The sequence below is a fragment of the Myotis daubentonii genome, chromosome 2 (assembly GCF_963259705.1).
Source record: "Myotis daubentonii chromosome 2, mMyoDau2.1, whole genome shotgun sequence".
NCBI lineage: Eukaryota > Metazoa > Chordata > Mammalia > Chiroptera > Vespertilionidae > Myotis > Myotis daubentonii.
Window position 1 is genome coordinate 78,784,385 of NC_081841.1, and position 16,473 is coordinate 78,800,857.

General features: G+C 40.5%; 1 protein-coding gene across 2 annotated transcripts in view; it reads left to right on the top strand.

The window, feature by feature from the left end:
- Positions 1 to 16,473, top strand: part of OTOGL (otogelin like) — a 156,158-nt gene that overhangs the window by 130,876 nt on the left and 8,809 nt on the right. For both annotated transcript variants that reach the window (XM_059683705.1, XM_059683706.1), the window contains 5 exons: positions 479 to 583; positions 667 to 707; positions 10,511 to 10,574; positions 11,928 to 12,106; positions 12,544 to 12,648. In XM_059683705.1, coding sequence (XP_059539688.1) covers positions 479 to 583; positions 667 to 707; positions 10,511 to 10,574; positions 11,928 to 12,106; positions 12,544 to 12,648 — 494 coding nt within the window. The remainder of the gene's footprint in view (positions 1 to 478; positions 584 to 666; positions 708 to 10,510; positions 10,575 to 11,927; positions 12,107 to 12,543; positions 12,649 to 16,473) is intronic.

Here is a 16,473-nt window from a genome sequence, read left to right on the forward strand (position 1 = left end):
AAGTTTTAAGAAGCTCAGTGCATCTTAGTGTTACTGTCATGTCAGACCATAGTTGAATTCTAGCATACAAAATATATATTAAACATAAATAATGTTTTCATGTATCTAAGAGCTCTTCTTGGATAATACCATTACCTACCAAAAATAGATCAGCTATGACAAAAGATCAGCTATGACTTGTCTCACTATCCTAGAATTTCTAGTAATCTAGTTGATTCTATACCCTCTTCACTTCCTTTCTCTTCTTGTACTCCTTCCATTTCTCAGGGCTCTTTACTTGGTGCGCTGTCCTACTGTTGTTGTATGTGTTATGAATAATTTGTTTGTCCTCACCAGCACAGGGCAATTGGGTGGTGGGGGAGGAGGCACTGGGGAGAAATTATTTTACCACTACAGCAGTTGCAGTGAATTAAATGGTAGGGAGTGAAATTCCTGATTCCATGAAGTTAATCTCTACCCATGTAATTTTTCTGTTTAGTTTGTGAGCCAAATCTTTGTCCTGTGCCACAACTCAACTGTGCAGAAGATATGAAACTTGTGAAAGAAAATGTATCTGGTCAATGTTGTCCAATATGGCATTGCGGTAATTAATTTTCATATTTTAAAGTTTTATTACAATACATGAATGTATTCTGATCATTATAAATGTTGATTTTTGCCTTTTAGAATGTAGCTGTGAAAACCTTGTTATACCAACTTGTCAAGTGGTAAGAACACATATTTTGATTGACTTATCATCTAATTTAAACCAGTTTTTTCTTCCTTTACCTCTCTTATTTCTGAATTCTTAAAATTAATGGAATTACCCTCCTTAAGTTGTATTGAAGTGGATGAAAACAATGTGCTCTGATATTAGAGAGCTGTCAATGTTTTATGTTCTACTTCAGACAGGAAAGTATAATACCTTATTTTTTCCACTGGTGACTGAATCTACTAATCTCATATCTAATTAAGTCCAGTAGTCTTAAAAGCAAGCAAACCATTAAAAATAATACTACCTCAATATTGGTACAGATAGTGGTGATGGTTTCATGAATATATATTTATCTTCAAATTTACCAAGTTGCATGTCAAATAAATAAGTAATTATATTTTACAAAAACATTAATACATTTACTGTAATGATGAGTTATCTATTTTTGCATAGAATGTATAAATAACTTCCATAAAAATTATCTCTCTTGATATTTTGTGTGCACTATATATACATCTATAGAATAAAATAGAATTATTGTATTGTATTTTCTCAAGTTCTTAATAGTTTACATAACATGTTTAGCATATTGTATCAATGAATCTTCACAATGTAGGTATTTTTAGCTCATTTTATAAATAAGGAAATCAAGGTTTGAGAGAATAATTTATTGACTGAGATCTTCAGGCCTCAAACCAGGCATTGTTTTGTGTATATGTCTGTTTATGTGTATTCCTTTATTCTTTCCACTCTGACTTTATTCTTTCATTTTCTTTACAAAGTGTAGCCAAGACATAAGTTGACACAAGAACAAAAGCAAGAATGGACTGTCTTGTTTCTATTAGAGACCTTGCCTTTCTTTAGCTGTGACTCATTTTCCTAACTGTAATATGAAAATAATAACAATACCTATGTCATGTGAATGAAATAAATGAATATAAATTAGATAATACTTAACATATAACAAGAGCTCAATAAGTATTAGTGATAATTATTATTACAACTCCCCTCTCCCATACTGAGAACTTTACCACAAGGTGTAGATCATCATGGAGATGGAAGGTGAGCATCAAGAAAAGTTTGGAAGAAAGTGATAGGTTAGGAATCCTATATAATAAAAGAGAAACATGTAAATTGACTGTCCCTTTGCTACACTCTCCAGCCAATCAGGGTGAATATGCAAATTAACCCAACAAAGATGGTGGGTTAATTTGCATACACAGGCGTTGGGCAGAGAGCAGAAGCAGGAGAACCAGCAGCTTGGGGGTCATGACTCTCTCGGTTGCTCCCTTGGTCGCTCCCTTGGGGGGACGTGGCTCCCTCAGTCACCTGGTGGAGAGCAGAGCAGGAGAGCTGAAGGACTGGGGGGCCATGGGTCCTTCGGTTGCTCCCAGCACAGGTAACACCAGGAATTCTGGGAATAGTAGTTCTGATGGCAGGACCGGAAGTGGAACCCCAGAATGCAGGGAGCACCAGGAATTCTGGGAATCATAGTTCTGATGGTAGACAGATCTCCTAGACACTAGAGCAGTGATTCTCAACCTGTGGGTCACGACCCCTTTGGCAGTCGAATGACCCTTTCACAGGGGTTGCCTGAGATCATTCTGCATATCAGATATTTACATTACGATTCATAACAGTAGCAACATTACAGTTATGAAGTAGCAACGAAAATAATTTTATGGTTGGGTCACAACATGAGGAACTGTATTTAAAGGGCCAGAAGGTTGAGAACCACTGCACTAGAGCAAAGTGAGCCTGGAGCAAGTTACTGTTGCAGTGGGGAATGGAGGGAAAACAAAGATGAGAGACATAAGTAAAATCAGAGTGTCTAGGAAAAGTTAAAGGGAAGATATCCTAAAACTTCCAGGAAATCTCCACCAATGAAGCAAAGAAAAAAAAACAACCCTCTATTATTCTGTTATTCTGTGAGCAACAAACCAAACTGGGTTGGGGTCTCAGACAATTCATTCATATGACTGCAAAGACAGACAGAAACTCCTGGATTGGAGAAGGCTCCCCTGAGGGCTCCCAGATTGGAGAGGGTGCAGGTCGGGCTGAGGGCCCCCCCCCCCCATGCATGGATCTTCATGCACCAGGCCCCTACTAATAAATAAAAAGAGGTGAACTATTCCAGATGGGGACTAGTATGAACATGACTACATGTACAAAGTAGTGAGGTAAGATATGTATGCTGAAGGATCACGACCTCTCTCTTTCCTTAAGAGCGAGCTAACCTAAGGAGGAATAATGAGGGATGAAGAACTATCCAAATTGTTGAATTAAGGAGGGCTTTAAAGGCAAAGCTGAGAAATTTTTGTTTGATTTATTCACTTATTCTTTTAATTTAATCATTCAACTAATATTTGTTAAAACCCAATTATGTTTGATTATGGTGCCAGCCACTTAAAAATGCACAGTCCTACCCTGAAGAGCTCAGTGTAGATTTAATGTGATAGGAGATAGAGGGGTCTTGTATCAGATAGGAATTATTATAAAAATGGAGTTTGAGGGAGCAGATATTGATAGTCCTGTGAAGCAGGATAAGGACAGTTAAACATTAGGGGACAGGACATCAGCAAGAGACTAATATAGCTAGCTGCTCATGAACTTGAGTGTAGTGAGGTTAATACAGAAAAGAAGTGGGGCTGGTGGTGGTAGAGTGTGTTTGAATTCAGGAGGGCAAAATGGAAGACTCTGACCTTTTGTAATGTATTTTACAAGTGAGTGTGTGTGTGTATGTGTGTGTATGTGAGAGGCGGGAGGAGATGAAGAAAGAGAAGGAAAGAGGAGAGGAGGAAGAAAAAAAAGACAGAGAGAGATATGTAGAGAGAGCTCTAAAATACCTTTAAATTTATAAGGTTCAGACACTGAATTCACAATTACTGGATTCTTGGACAAACACTGATGGCCAAAGGAGCAGATCAGAGTGATGCTGGGATTTTAACCTTACCAGCCTCTTTCAGAGCTCTCCTGCTGGTCTGAAAGAGGTAACACAATGTCCTGAGGCATTTCAATAACTTTCAACACAACAATATAAACTACTAGAGGCCCAGGGCACGAAATTCCTGCATGGGGGGTGAGGGCAGTCCCTCAGTCTGGCCTGCATGCTCTAGCAATCCAGGACCACTGGCTCCTAACTGCTTGCCTTTCTGCCTGCCTGATCACCCCTAACCCTTCTGCCTGCCTGCCTGATTGCCCCTAACCACTCTCCTACCTGCCTGATCACTCCTAACCCTTCTGCCTGCCTGCCTGATTGCCCCTAATTCTGCCTCAGCCCCCACTGCTGCAGCTTCATCTGGAAGGACCTCCAGAATGACGTTGGAAAGTCATTCGGCTGTCCGGTCTAATTAGCATATGACGCTTTTATTATTATGGACTAGAGGCCCGGTGCACAAAAATTTGTGCACTCGGGGGGAGGGGGGTACCTCAGCCCGGCCTGTGCCCTCTCGCAGTCTGGGACCCCTCGGGAGATAACGACATGCTGGCTTAGGCCTGTTCCCGGGTGGCAGAGGGCAGGCCCAATCCCTAGGTGCAGCCCCTGGTCGGGCTCAGAGCAGGGCCGATTGGGGAGTTGGGGCGCCGCCCCCTGTCATGCACAGAGCAGGGCGGATCGGGAGGTTGCGATGCCACCCTCAGTCATGCTCAGGGTAGGGCCGATTGGGGAGTTGGGGCACCGCCCCTTGTCACGCACAGAGCAGGGCCAATCAGGGGGTTGGGGCGCTTCCCCCTGTCACTCACAGAGAAGGATCGATCAGGGGGTTGAGGAGCTCCTCCCTGTCACTCACAGAGTAGGGCCGATAGGGGAGTTGGGGCACCGCCCCCTGTCACACACAGAGCCGCAGGGCGATCAGGGGGTTTGGGCGCTGCCCCCTGTCACGCTGATTCCGGTGCTGGGAGGCCTCGCGGCTCCACTGATCCCGGTGCTGGGAGGCATATTACCCTTTTACTATATAGGATAGAGGCCTGGTGCACGGGTGGGGTCCGGCTGATTTGCCCTGAAGGGTGTTCTGGATCAGGGTGGGGGTCCCCACCAAGGCCAGTCTTGGTGAGGGGCTGAGGGCTGTTTTCAGGCTGGCGGGTGACTGAAGCTCCCAACCGCTCCTTTTTTTCTTTTTCTTTTTATTCTGGGCCAGCTTTAGCTCTGAGGCTTGGCTCCAGCTCTTAGGCCTCCACTGCTGAAAGCAGGTATCTGGTTTGTTTGGGTTCTATAATCGAAACACTGTTTTCAACTCCAGCTCTGAGATCCGGGCTGGCTGAAAGCAGGTTTCTGGGGTTTTGTTTAGCTTCTATATTTGTAACAATGTTTCAAACTGCAAGCTCAGAGGCCAGCAGCGGCAGGCGGGGAACGTTGGAGTCCTTCGTCACTGAAGCAAGCAAATCTCATTCATGTTCGCTTTAAGCTGCCTGGCTGCCGGCCGCCATCTTGGCTGGCAGTTAATTTGCATATTGCCCTGATTAGCCAATGGGAAGGTTAGCGGAGGTACAGCTAATTACCATGTTTCTCTTTTATTAGATAAGATTCCTTTTCCCCCATGGGATTTTGTGCCTCCTCTGTTCTGGGATCCTTAAAGCATCTTTGAGTAGGACCCTCTATGTTCATTCTTTAACCTTGGTGTGGTTGTTACCTTAACTATGCTTTCTTTCTTTTCTTTTTCTCCTTTTTTGTGCCTTTACTGCCTGTCTTGGCCTAACCACCCACCAACCAAACACATTCCTGTGTGTCCCTCCCTTTATCTACCCCCTCCCCTTTAATGAATTTCTAGCATTCTCCACTTATCCTTTCTCGGTGTTCTTCTCCATCCCCAACATTTGTGTTAGATACTGATCCATTTAGTTCATTACCAGATCAACATTCAATGTCTGAATATTATATATGAATCAAACTTTGGCATTACTCAATTTTGCAAATATTTATTGAATGGCCATTATATATTCGCATCATTCTGGGCACAGACAACATAAACAATAGTTCCAATAACTTTATCCAAATATACCATAATTTAGTTTTAACATTCATTGTTCTGCGCAAGCATTGACCTGACCCATTGTTCCTGAGTTCTCATTCTGAATGATGGCTGCTTGTTTCAGTGCCTATGATGTTATCTGTATATATTTAATATCACATTAGTTTTTCACATAGACAACAGATGCATTTCAAGCTAAAGAGTCTATGTGAGACTTTTGTAGTATTTCTTTTTATTTTTTTCAGTAACAGCTTTATTGAAATACTAGAAGGCCAGCCCGCGAAATCGCGTGGCCCCACAAACCTACGTGTGCAGCCCCATCCACTCCTGCTGGTCTTTGGTTGTTACGGCGTTAGGGCCACAGGCTTTTTATATATATATATATATATACTAGGGGCCCGGTGCACGAAATTCGTGCACTGGGTGTGTGTGTGGGGGAGTGTCCCTCAGCCCAGCCTGCCTCCTCTCACATACTGGGAGCCCTCAGGCGTTGACCCCCATCACCCTCCAATCACAGGATCGGCCCCTTGCCCAGGCCGGACGCCTCTGGCCTAGGCGTCCGGCCCGGGCAGCGGGGACCCGCAGTTGCAGCGGCCCCGTGATCGTGGGCTTCGCTTTAGGCCCAGGCAAGGGACCCCTAGCTCCTGGGACTTCCAGCTTCGACCGTGCCCAGCTCCCATCGCTGGCTCCACCCCTACTTCCTGCTATCACTGGCCAGGGCAGCAAAGGCGCCTGATTCTCCGATCATGGCTGGGGGGCAGGGCAAAGGCTCTTAGCTCCCCCCTGGGTTTCCGATCACTGTCAGTGGCAGGGGGCTTCTTCCTGCTTTCCCTTTCACCTCCCTGCATTGTGCCTACATATGCAAATTAACCGCCATCTTGTTGGCAGTTAACTGCCAATCTTAGTTGGCAGTTAATTTGCATATAGCCCTGATTAGCCAATGAAAAGGGTAGCTCGTATGCCAATTACCATTTTTCTCTTTTATTAGTGTTGATAGATAATTCACCAAAGGTCCGATGCACAAAATTCATGCAAGGGGCTTGGCTCTCACAGCCTCGGCTGGCCCTCGCAGCCCCGGCTGCCTCAGCTGGCTCTTGCAGCCCTGGCTTTGTCCGGAATGTTGTCCAGACAGTCGTCTGGAAGGTCGTCCAGATAGTCATTCTGCTGTTTGGTCTAATTAGCATATTAGCTCTTTATCATATAGGATTATCATACAGCTTGGTTATTTAAAGTGTACAATTCAATGGTGTTTAGTGTACTCATAGAATTGTGCAATGATCAACACAATTAATTTTAGAACAGTTTGATTACCCCCAAAAGAGACTACCTATTAGCAGTCACTCCACGCTTTTCTCCAAACTCCCAGCCATAGGAAATCACTACTCTACTTTTGATCTCTATAGATTTCCCTGTTCTTGATATTTTATATAAATGGGATCATATGTTACGTGGCCTTTTGTAATTCCTTTCACCTAGCATAAGCTTTGTAATGCTCATTCATCCTGTACCACGTATCAGTACTTCATTCCTTTTTACTGTTAAATAATATTCATTGTATGACTATACCTAGACATTTATCCAAAATAAAGATATACAATGGCCAATAGAACATGAAAATTCTTTAACTAGCATCATTAGCTATCAGTTAAATGCAACTTAAAACCATAGGAACATACCACTTTATCCTAAAAAGATAGATATTAACACATATGGGTAAGAATGGAGAAATTGGCACCTTCATATGTGGGATTGTAAAATGGTACAGCTGCTTTGGAAAACAGCCTGGTAGTTACTGAAAAGGTTCAATATAGAGTTATCATATGACCCAGCAATTCCACTCCTAAGTATATACACATGAGAAATGAAAGCACATGTCCATACAAAAGCTCATATGAATGTTCATAGCAGTACTAGTCATAAAGCCAAAAAGTGAAAACAGATTATGGTGATTTTGCTACAGACTTTAAAGGAGAAAAAAAAAAGCCTTTATGTTCACACTGGTAGAACAATTAAGGCGATATTTCCTCTTGGTGAAATTGGGTACTTAGAAAATAAAAGTGTAACCAAATACGTGGATAAGATCCAAAGGAAATATATGTAAAAGGAAAGAATAGAAGATTTAAGCCTAAACTTGCAAGGGCACGTTGGGCATTGTGGATTCAATTATTAAAAACAAATGGATAACCCTAGCTGGTTTGGCTCATTGGATAGAGTGTCGGCCTGAGGACTGAAGGGTCCCAGGTTCGATTCCGGTGAAGGGCATGTACCTGGGTTGCGGGCACATCCCCAGTAGCGGGTGTGCAGGAGGCAGCTGATCGATGCTTCTCTCTCTTCAATGTTTTCTAACTCTCTATCCCTCTCCCTTCCTCTCTGTAAAAAATCAATAAAATATATTTTCTAAAAACAAAAAAACAAATGGATAAGTGACTTAAAAGAGGTAGTATGTACCGAATACTTCCTTATCTAATCTTCTGGAGTAGCTAATACAGTGAGAGAATTTAATTTATTATTTTTAACTGCATATTTCTAACATTTTATTTCTAATCTCATCAGAATTATGTAATGACTAAAAGTCATAAAACCTCATTTGAGTTAACATTTATGCAACTACTTTACAACTTGTAAAAGCACTATGAAAAGTAGGATATTATTAGCTTATGGGGAAAAGTGACTTTTATATACGAATTTATTTGATTCATTTATGTCAAGAATCAATTCATTTTATTACTGATCTTATGAAAATTAAATGTATCCAGGAAAAGTTGATACTTAAAATGTAATTCTAAAAACTTTAAGCCTAGTCCTACACTTGAGAGGAATCTAAACCCTTCCTAATAAGGCAAAGTTTGAGTATTGGTCATAACAATGATTTACTACAGCTAAAGGTTACACAACACCTTCTATGTGCCTTTCCTATTCTAAGCTCTGTACATACATGAGTGGCCAGATTATTATGACCGGCCAAATTATTATGACCACCCCATCAGTACAATGAAGTGAATTAGTTATGCAAATAATAATAATAATAAAACCTTGAGAGTATTTGCTTAGGAAGTTTTCAATAGTATTTTTGGAAGTGTCAATAAAGTACTGATGGGGTGGTCTGCCGGAAGCCGGTCCATCCTTGTTGCTTGACACAGTCGCTGCAGGGAAGAAACATCTGCAAGCATATGTTTCCAGGGACCTGGCGTATGTGGCATACTGTTTTTAATATGTTTGCTCCCCTTCTTAGCACTATGTGTTTTGACCAAGGTCACCTCTCCGAGAAAGGTTGTTTCTCCAGGTAGGGATTTTTCCCTGAAGTTAGGGAGGGAATAAAACCCTTTAACTAAGTGCCAGGCAGGTAGTTAATCACTTTAATTACGTATGAACAATCACACTTAAGCTACATAATCTTTACTCCCTGGAATGGAGATAAGAAACGCCCTAACCTTTGGAATAGAAATTGATAGGATTAAAATCAACTGGTATAAATACAGATGTAACAAGACAATAAAACACAGAACCTGGCTGGAGAACCTAGTGAGAGAACTGGGCTGGAGAACCTAGACAGAACTTGGCTGGAGATCCTGGCTAGGCTGCTGACCAACTGAACGCTGTCTCCATGTAATTCCTTCTTCGCTGACTCCGTCCACGCCTTTGGGGACCCCTGGACCTGCTGGGGTTGGACCCCAGCAGTGGTCATAATAATATGGCCACTCAGTGTATACTGACCCATTTATTTCTCTCAACAATCCTAAAGGCCAGGCAGTATTATTATCCCCAATTTACAAATGGAGTGAGGAGCAGACTGGCTAAGTAACCTGCCCTCCATATAATACACATCTAGTAGCAGAGCAAGATCAGCACACGGGCAGTCTTGTTCTTGAGTCTGTGTCATTAAGCACTATATTATACTCTTCTGCCCCTGCCTCATATACTATAGCAGCCTTGCTCAGATGCAGACATCAGAGCCCGGACAACTCCTACAGAACAGATCAAGACCATTTCCATCAAACAAAGTTTCCAGGCTTAGCAAACGTTTATTTTTTTAATTTATAAAAATATATTTTTATTGATTTCAGAGGAGAAGGGAGATGGAGAGATAAAACATCAATGATGAGAGAGAATCATTGATTGTCTGCCTCCTGCATGCTCTCTACTGGGGGGTGAACCCACAACCTGGCATGTGCCCTTGACCGAAATCAAACCTGGGACCCTTCAGTCTGCAGGCCAATGCCCTATCCACTGAGCCAAACTGGCTAGGGCAACAAACATTTTCTTAATCTGATTACCCACTAGAAAAGTGGTTCTCAACCTTCCCACTGCCGCGGACCCTTTAATACAGTTCCTCATGTTGTGGTGACCCCAGATTTCATTGTTACAAATTGAACATAATTAAAGCATAGTGATTAATCACAAAAACAATATGTAATTATATATGTGTTTTCCAATGGTCTTAGGCGACCCCTGTGAAAGGGTCGTTCGACCCCCAAAGGGGTCGCGACCCACAAGTTGAGAACCACTGCACTAGAAGCTTAGAATCAAACAATATTTTACAGCTAGGACAGATCATAAAGATCATCTTATCTGCCTATTCTCATTTAATAGATAAGCAAATTAAAGTTCACGGAGATTAAGTGATCCATGCTCACATTGCTCATTGTGATTTTTTTCACCCTGAGCTACTAATGAAATGACCACCAGGTTAATCCAAGACTGTTCACCATCAAATATTTATTATGCACCTGGTATGTGTCTGACTGTATGGTAGGAAACTCATTAAATATTATTTTGTGTATTTCTTACAGTTGTCATATAAAAAGCCATATAATGTTACATAATAATAAAAATAATATCTTTCTAATAGGGAGAATTTACTACAATAGACCATAACTTTCAGAGTGACTGTGGATGTGTGCAGTATCTCTGTGGTAACTATATTTTTTATAACTTTTAAATGCCAGTGAATATTATTGGTATATGTTGTTCACTATGCATAAATTAAAAATAATTTTCTTTGATTGGATTACACATTTTAAGCCATTTGTCAAGTTTTGAGTATAAAAATATTATAAATACTATTATATTTCAGTTTCCTCTTTTGTAATATTTCTAAATGTTCTAAGAAATTTGATAATCGGGCAGAAAAGTGAGTAGTGTTTTTCCGAAGCATCATGTATGTAAAGTTGGTGCTAGGGTTTATATACAGTATACTTTAAAAAATAGACATCTGTAAGTGACAGATTTTTTTTTTTTCTCACTGTTTTATTATTATTGACTAGAGGCCCAGTGCATGGGATTCATGCACTGGTGGGGGGGGGGGGGGTAGACTGCAGGGATCGGCCCACTGTAGGAGAACCACTCATCCGGGTCAGCCAAGCAGTGCTCCCACTGTGGGAACACAATGACCACCAGGGGGCAGCTCTTGCATTGAGCCTCTGCTCCCTGGTGGTCAGTGTGCCTCATAGTGACTGGTTGACCAGTCATTCTGGTCATTCTGCCATTTGGTCGCTGGACTTTTATTATATAGGATGTTAACACTGTAAAGCAGAGAGTTGGCTTTTCTATGAAATAACAGAACTTCATGTTAAGTAATAATAGGTTAATGGAAAATAAAATTTTTGTCCAAGAGTTTGAAACTTGTATTTTTATATGAGAGAAGGCTTAATTTCCATGTTGGTGAGGCACAAAGATTTTCTGATCTGATTTCTTCATCACTATCTAGCATACCCTAACATGCCACTGTTAATGATATGATAGCACATTGTATCAGTTGCCTTCATCATGAAGTATGATTTACATGACTATTTATTTTGCAACACAATGAAATTAAAAATTTATTCTCAAAATAACAATTAAAGAACATTAAATGTTACAGAATCCCATCATGAAGAGATATACTATTATTAATTTAGATTTTGCCTCCATCTATATTGACTCCCCAAAATTGTCACGTTATGTTTCTGGAAGAGGGAACAAGTAATTTGACAATCTCGTAGGTCTAAAATTCTGGAACCTACTATAAAATATAGCTTCTGGAGGAAGTTCAATCAGTGAATAGCAGTTGAGTTTACAGATCAATTTCTTGTTATATGTTAAGGAATAAATATGCCACATTATTAAGTAAACTCTTGAGTTATTAACAACATGTAAAGGTGAGGTCTATTTTGGCTTTGGAAAAATTGCGCATCACAATGAAAACATAGATTTAAATAAAAATCCCATTAAATGATTAATTAAAAACTCAATATTGTACTTTTTGTTGACTGTTTTTCTTTTCTTAGAAAAAGATGATGTGTGTGTATTTCAAGAAGTATCAGTATTAAATCCTGGCCAATCTATGATAAAGTATTTGGAAGGGGACTTTTGTCATACAATAGAGTGTCTGGAAGAAAAAGATAACCTTACAGGCTTTCACACTCTGAATTTCACAATGGTGAATTGTTCAAAAGAATGTGACATTGTAAGTATTCTTTATAAGTCATTCTGGTGAGGATTAATCAATCTTAAAATGGCAGCTATAAAATCTGAGCTAAGGAATACTGCATAAGTTAAAAATATATACTTGAATAGTTCTTCAATAATCTATTAATTTGTAACATATCTACCTATTACAGATTTTTCTTTTCCTGTGTATGACCTTGAGCTTCAGAAGTCTTATTATCTACAGCTTACTTAACCTGAAGTTGTTATACCTGCTTGATGAATCTTGGCTGGTAGATGTGAAGATTATAGCGATATAAAGTCAATTCTTATATGAAGTGCTTTAAATTCAACCTTCAAAATGCTTATAGATGTTCTGAGAGAGCATATTCTTATGTTGGGAAGCACTTTCAGAACTAATTAATTATATATTGGTGTTGTTGTGGGGCTTATTCAATGTATTATTATCATACACAGCACCAGGTATATACTCCATCTCCAAGTGATTATGATTGTTGTGGTACCTGCAAAAATGTATCCTGCAAATTTCAAATGGAAAATGGAACATCAGTTATATACGAGGTATGAATTCCTTATTTTCTAAAAATATGTTCATTGGGGGATACTCTTTATGCTACTACTTTCTGAAGAAGACATTCTTAAATAAGTTTTCAAAATGCCACATACACACAGAGAGTTCTACATACAATAAACATACCCATATACAACATGCTTTTAGTGGACAAGATACAGTTACACTGTAAACTATCTGATACTTTCTGTTGTAAAGAACCATGTTTAACTCATTTCTCAAACTTATTTTATAATAGATCTTCATTTTTAAAAATATGTCTTTATTGATTTTAGAGAGAAGAAGGGAGAGGGATAGAGACATAAAAACATTGAGACAACAATTCTGCTGCCTCCTGCATACCCCCCACCAGGGATGGAGCCCATAACTAGTGCCCTGACTAGTAATTGAACCGGTGACCTCTTGGTTCATGGGTTGATACTCAACCATTGAGTCACACCATCTGGGCTTCATTTTTATTTTTTAAATATATTTTTTATTGATTTCAGAAAGGAAGGGAGAGGAAGAGAGTGATAGAAACATCCATGATGAGAGAGAATCATCCATTGGCTGCCTCTTGTATGCCCCACACTGGAGATTGAGGCTGCAACCTGGGCATGCCCTGACTGGGAATGGAACCACAACCTCTTGGTTCATAGGTCGATGCTCAACCACTGAATCAGCCTGGCATTTTATTTTTTAGTTTTTTAGATGTGAGGAATGGGCTTAGAGAAATGCTGATTTCTAATCATTACAAAGAAAAAGAACAATGTTATTTTATTTACTCATTTGAATGAAACACTTGAATAGAAATCTGAAATTCAAGATGCTAGCACTTTATTTCAGCTTTTGATGGTTCCAGTGGATATATGAGTAAAGATTTAGGTCATTTGACATATTTTCATTTTTTTTTAAATTTTAGTTTTTAAAACATTTTTAATCCTCACTGGAGAATAGTTTTTATTGATTTTAGAGAGAGGAAGGAAGAAAAGGAGGGAGGGAGGGAGAGAGAGAGAGAGAGAGAGGTCAATGTGAGGAGAAACATCAATCAGTTGCCTCCAGGGGATTGAACCTGCGACTTAGGTATGTGCCCTGACCTGGAATCGAACCAGCAACCTTTTTGGTGCATGGTTTGATGCTCCAACCAATGGAGCCACCAGACACCAGACCAGGGCAACAAATATGCTATACTACATCTTTATACAGAAAAATAATTATTATTCAGAATTCCCCCTTTATCTCATAATAACTCTATATAGGTTTGCAGACTGTCCTACTTCTTCCCTAGAATTTTTAATGAAACTTTATAATTTTATTAGTGCTTTGGTCAGTTTTAGGAAGGCCACAAATTGTGTTTATAATTTATCTGAAGGTAATTCCAATTTATTATTGCTATCATTACATTTCTTCCATTAATAGTTTAATTATCTGTAGATATTATTTTTGGTGTTCTTAATTATATGGGATTGCTCACATACCCAAAATAAAAAGACTTTTTCTATCCTGTACATTTTATTAAATAAGAAAAATGAACAATTATGTTTTTATACCATAGCCTATTGTTTTACAATTATGTGCAAAACAGTGTATTGATTTATGTAGTTTTATTGTTATTGTTTACCTGTTTATCTTAGCAGTATTTTTGTTTTCTAATATATATTTTTAAAAGAGTGAGTCAAAAAAGGAAACTTACAAAATGATTCGGAGACATAGGGGACAGTGAGAGAAAAGGAATCAGAAAATACTAGAAAAAAATACAGTAATTGGGGGATTTTAGTAAAAGGGCAACATAAACTCTATAGATATTGGTAATCCAGGAAGCATTGGTGTATGTAATTAATATTCATGGTGGTATCCCTGAAATGTAAATAAAAGATTAAACTATGTTCAGAATATTTTTTTGAGAACACAAGCAATGCAATATAGGTAAATATACACAATTCTTGGCTTTTTCCAAGGTAAGCTTTAGTTCTCTAGAAATCTAATTTCTATGGAACAACTAATTTTTTTTCAGGCAAATAAGATATTACTGTGTTTCTTGAATTTGAATATTTAATTTTCTTTTACACCTAGACTTCTAGGTTTTTTTCCAATTAAGACTCATAGAAGACCCAAAGCTATTCATAAACTAAAATAAAATTTAGAAAGAGGAAGTTAGTTAAAATTTTTTACTGGTCCACAAGAAATCTTCAAGCCAGAGTTTGACTAACATTTTAAAGTCCAGACTATAAAAATATACATCAACAATTATAGCACAACTAGAGGCCCAGTGCATGAAATTCATGCATGGGTAGGGTCCTTAGTGGCTGCTGGCTGGCAGCCAGGGCCTCCCTTCCCTGGCAGCCAGCTGCTGGCCAGGACCTTCCTTCATTCTGAGCCACACCCCTGTGGTCAGCGCACATCATAGCGAGCAATTGAACTCCAGGAGGGTCGAACTCCTGAGGGGACATTTTGCATATTAGGTATATATTATATATATATATATATATATATATATATATATATATATATATATATATACATATACATATATATATATACTAGGGGCCCGGTGCACGAAATTCGTGCACTGGGTGTGTGTGGGGGGGAGTGTCCCTCAGCCGAGCCTGCCCCCTCTCACATACTGGGAGCCCTCAGGCGTTGACCCCCATCACCCTCCAATCGCAGGATCGGCCCCTTGCCCAGGCCTGACGCCTCTGGCCTAGGCGTCCGGCCCAGGCAGCGGGGACCCGCAGCTGCAGCAGCCCCAGGATCGTGGGCTTCGCTTTAGGCCCAGGCAAGGGACCCCTAGCTCCCGGGACTTCCAGCTTCGACCGTGCCCAGCTCCCATTGCTGGCTCCACCCCTACTTCCTGCTATCACTGGCCAGGGCGGCAAAGGCACCTGATTCTCCGATCATGGCTGGGGGGCAGGGCAAAGGCGGCCCTGCCCCCCAGCTCTTAGCTCCCCCCTGGGTTTCCGATCACTGTCAGTGGCAGGGGGCTTCTTCCTGCTTTCCCTTTCACCTCCCTGCATTGTGCCTACATATGCAAATTAACCGCCATCTTGTTGGCAGTTAACTGCCAATCTTAGTTGGCAGTTAATTTGCATATAGCCCCGATTAGCCAATGAAAAGGGTAGCTCGTACGCCAATTACCATTTTTCTCTTTTATTAGTGTTGATATATAAAAATTATGTAATAAATATGTTTAGCAGGCTTTCTTTCTTTTTTTTTGTTTTGTTTATTAATCCTCATGGTCTGGTGCACGAAATTTGTGCAGAGGTAGGGTCCTTAGGCCTGGCCGGCAATCAGGGCTGATCTGTGGGGTGACCAGCGGGGCAATCAGGGAGGCTAGTCCTGCCTGCTTGTCGGCCAACCCCATCCCCCACTGCCGCCAGTCACCTCCGTCTGTGGGACAACCAGTGGGGCGATTGGGGTGATCCTGCTCGCCAGCCCTGCCCCCCACTGTTGCTGCTTGCCTCCTCTGTGGGGCAACTGGCGGGGCAACTGGGGGCCCCCGCTGGCACTCGCCTTGGCTGGCCTGGGGCCTGCAAGCTGGGGGAAGCTCCTGTGTTGAGCATCTGCCCCCTGGTGGTCAGTGCACGTCATAGCAACTGGTCATTCTGTCAGTAGTTCCGCAGTTCAGTTGATTTGCATATTAGGCTGTTATTATATAGGATAATTATGTAATAAATATGTTTAGCAGACTTTCTTTCTTTTTGGTTTTTTTTGTTTGTTAACCTGAAGATATTTTTTTCATTGATTTTTAGAGAGAGTGGAAGGGAGGGGGAGAGAGAGAAACATGGATGTGAGAGAGAGAGATCTGTCCAGGGCTGGGGATCAAGCCTGCAACTAAA